The 2454-nt window shown below is 40.7% G+C and overlaps 1 protein-coding gene across 1 annotated transcript in view; it reads left to right on the forward strand.

The window, feature by feature from the left end:
• The window catches only part of SNX4 (sorting nexin 4), a 61526-nt gene that overhangs the window by 48638 nt on the left and 10434 nt on the right, over nt 1–2454 (forward strand). Inside the window, exon 11 of the mRNA XM_019522556.1 lies at nt 643–742. Within this exon, the coding sequence (XP_019378101.1) occupies nt 643–742 (100 nt within the window). The remainder of the gene's footprint in view (nt 1–642; nt 743–2454) is intronic.

A 2454-nucleotide genomic window follows, 5' to 3' on the forward strand; every position in this document is an offset into this window, starting at 1 on the left:
CTTTTGCCCTAAAAAAGGCCCATTACTGGGGAAAAAAAAAAAAAAAAAAAAAAAAAAAAAGCTACCCTCACTAGAGCAGCAGCACTTGTGTAGGTGATCAGTATGGTTCCCACGTGGTTTTTAAATCTGCTAGTAAAGTTTGAAATGCATTATGGCATCCTTTTGGATTAAAACCACAGCAGAAATCAAGCAGCAAACATTTGTTACAGTATTTTAGAATTAAAGACCCTTTAGTAGGGTCATATGCATTTTTGCCAACAACATAAGCACAAGATCCAAAATGGCATGCATGCATCTTGGAATTTCACTGGAGCAGATTAAAAATATAATCATTTTGTAAGTATTTTCTTACTATGTGGAGACTTTGTACTGCATGTGGAATCTTGACGTGAGGCCTTAAAGGGAGAAACAAAAGGATAAGGTTGTTTGTGTTGGTAATTTTATATTACAGTTTTTATAATTTATTATGCTGACATCAAAGTTATCAAGGCAAGCTTAAGACTGTTGAATTTGGGCTAAATAAATATCCAAACATGATGTTTGCCAAGAAGATCATTTGGACCATACATAAAGCTGAGAACAGTGGGAAGGAGGACCAAAACAAAGTATTTCATGACATATCTTTTAATTACACTTTTTCAGGGCGGTTTGTAGGAAACACGAGCTAATGCAGTATGACTTGGAAATGGCTGCTCAGGACTTAACATCTAAGAAACAGCAGTGTGAAGAGTTGGCGACAGGAGTGAGTCTGTTTTTTCCATTTTGTTCTCCAAGGCTTAGATATTAAGAGCCAGGCTACTTATAGTGACGTCTAAATGGCATTTAACATACAACATGCTGACAGCTGGTTGTAAGTCAAGGTATCATGTGAGCTGTAGATCTTAGTGGTTTAAAGTAACTTACTTCATGATGACTTGTGCTGTCTGTGCAGGACTTCCTTCATTGAAGACCTTATAAATAAAACAATGTTAGTATTCTGCTACTTTTTATTACATTGCAAAAAGCAAAGTTTGCTAGTTACAGTCCTTTAGAAAAATTCCTTTTTGCATCCTTAAAGTTGGATGCAGCCAGCTCCCTTTTTTATATGGGTGCAAAAAGTTAAATAAAGACTTGTATTCATATAAAAGCATTGTAAACATAGCAAACAATTGCCACTAAAGCCATATATGTTTTAACGTGGAATTGTTATAATAGATTTTATTTGCCATAAATTAAACATTACTTAAAGATCTGAAGTTGATTAACTAAATGCTCATTCATTAAGAAAAGGCGCAATGTAAAGTTTACTTGGGCTAATGGAAGCCATTCCATTGAGTCTAGTGCCCTGTGGCTCAAGTAACAAGAATCTAATCTATCAAATGACTTCCTGGTAAATTCTGAAGAGCTTCAACAGCAGAAGCTTTTAATAGTTTTAAACATTGAGTTTTTCTCTACTGGTTTCAACTTGAACACTGACACCTCTTACAGCCATCCAGGAACATCTTTCCTTGAAGTGGAAGGGTCCTTTGCATTGCTGTGTGAGCGTTATCAGTCGTGTATTGAGTATTAGGGCTATGTGAGGCTTCAGATCTGGAGAAGCTTTGGACACTTTGGCGTCCAAAGCAGCATGTCCAGATCGAAGCACTGGCTTTGTTAGGCTTTCCAAAGCAGTTCGGAGCTTCTGAAGCGGTTTGGAAAAGCTTCAGAACTGCTTTGGAGATCTGGCCATAGTATAATCGGGAATCAATGAAATATCTATAACTTTGTTTGTTTTTTGTCTGGTTTGGATGAAATTTGCAGGGATGGTAGCCTCTCCTGAGAGCATGAAACCTGCCAAGTTCCAAGAAGATCAGTGCAGGGGTTTGGGGGGGAACTGCACCCCAAATTCTTGAAAGAAAACTCGTGTTACAACACGGGGGGGTGGGGGGGAACATGAACACTGCTGGGGTAGTGGCCCCTGGTGAGGCCACAAAGTCTGCCAAGTTTCAAGAAGATGCAGGTGCAGGAATTTAGGGGGGAACTGCATCTCAAGCTGCCGACAGGCAAAACTCATGACATGGGTGACACTGTGTTAAGGTGCAGCAGGGTGAAAGCTGCAGGGATGGTAGCCTCTGCTGCGGCCATGAAGCCTACCAGCTGTCAATCGGTGCAGGGGGGTTCTGGGGCTCTGCACCTCTGGTGGCTGACAGGCAAAACTCGTGACATGGGTGCTTTGTGCAACTGTCTGTCTTGGGGGAAACTACTGCAGGCCTAGCTGCAAAGCTCCTGTGTTACCAGTTATCAATCGGTCATGATTCACTTGGGGACTAGCTCAATACACAGTTGCTAGCTAATGTAACCAGTTAATTAACAACGATTAACACCTACAAAACCACAGACGAAGGAGAGGAAAGAATCAATACAGACAATCAGTCAACTGCCCCAAGACAGTCAGTTGCGCAAGCACCCATGTCACAAGTTTTGCCTGTCTGTAGC

This window comes from Gavialis gangeticus, unplaced genomic scaffold, assembly GCF_001723915.1.
Source record: "Gavialis gangeticus isolate Ggan-Ray unplaced genomic scaffold, GavGan_comp1, whole genome shotgun sequence".
NCBI classification, from domain to species: Eukaryota; Metazoa; Chordata; order Crocodylia; family Gavialidae; genus Gavialis; species Gavialis gangeticus.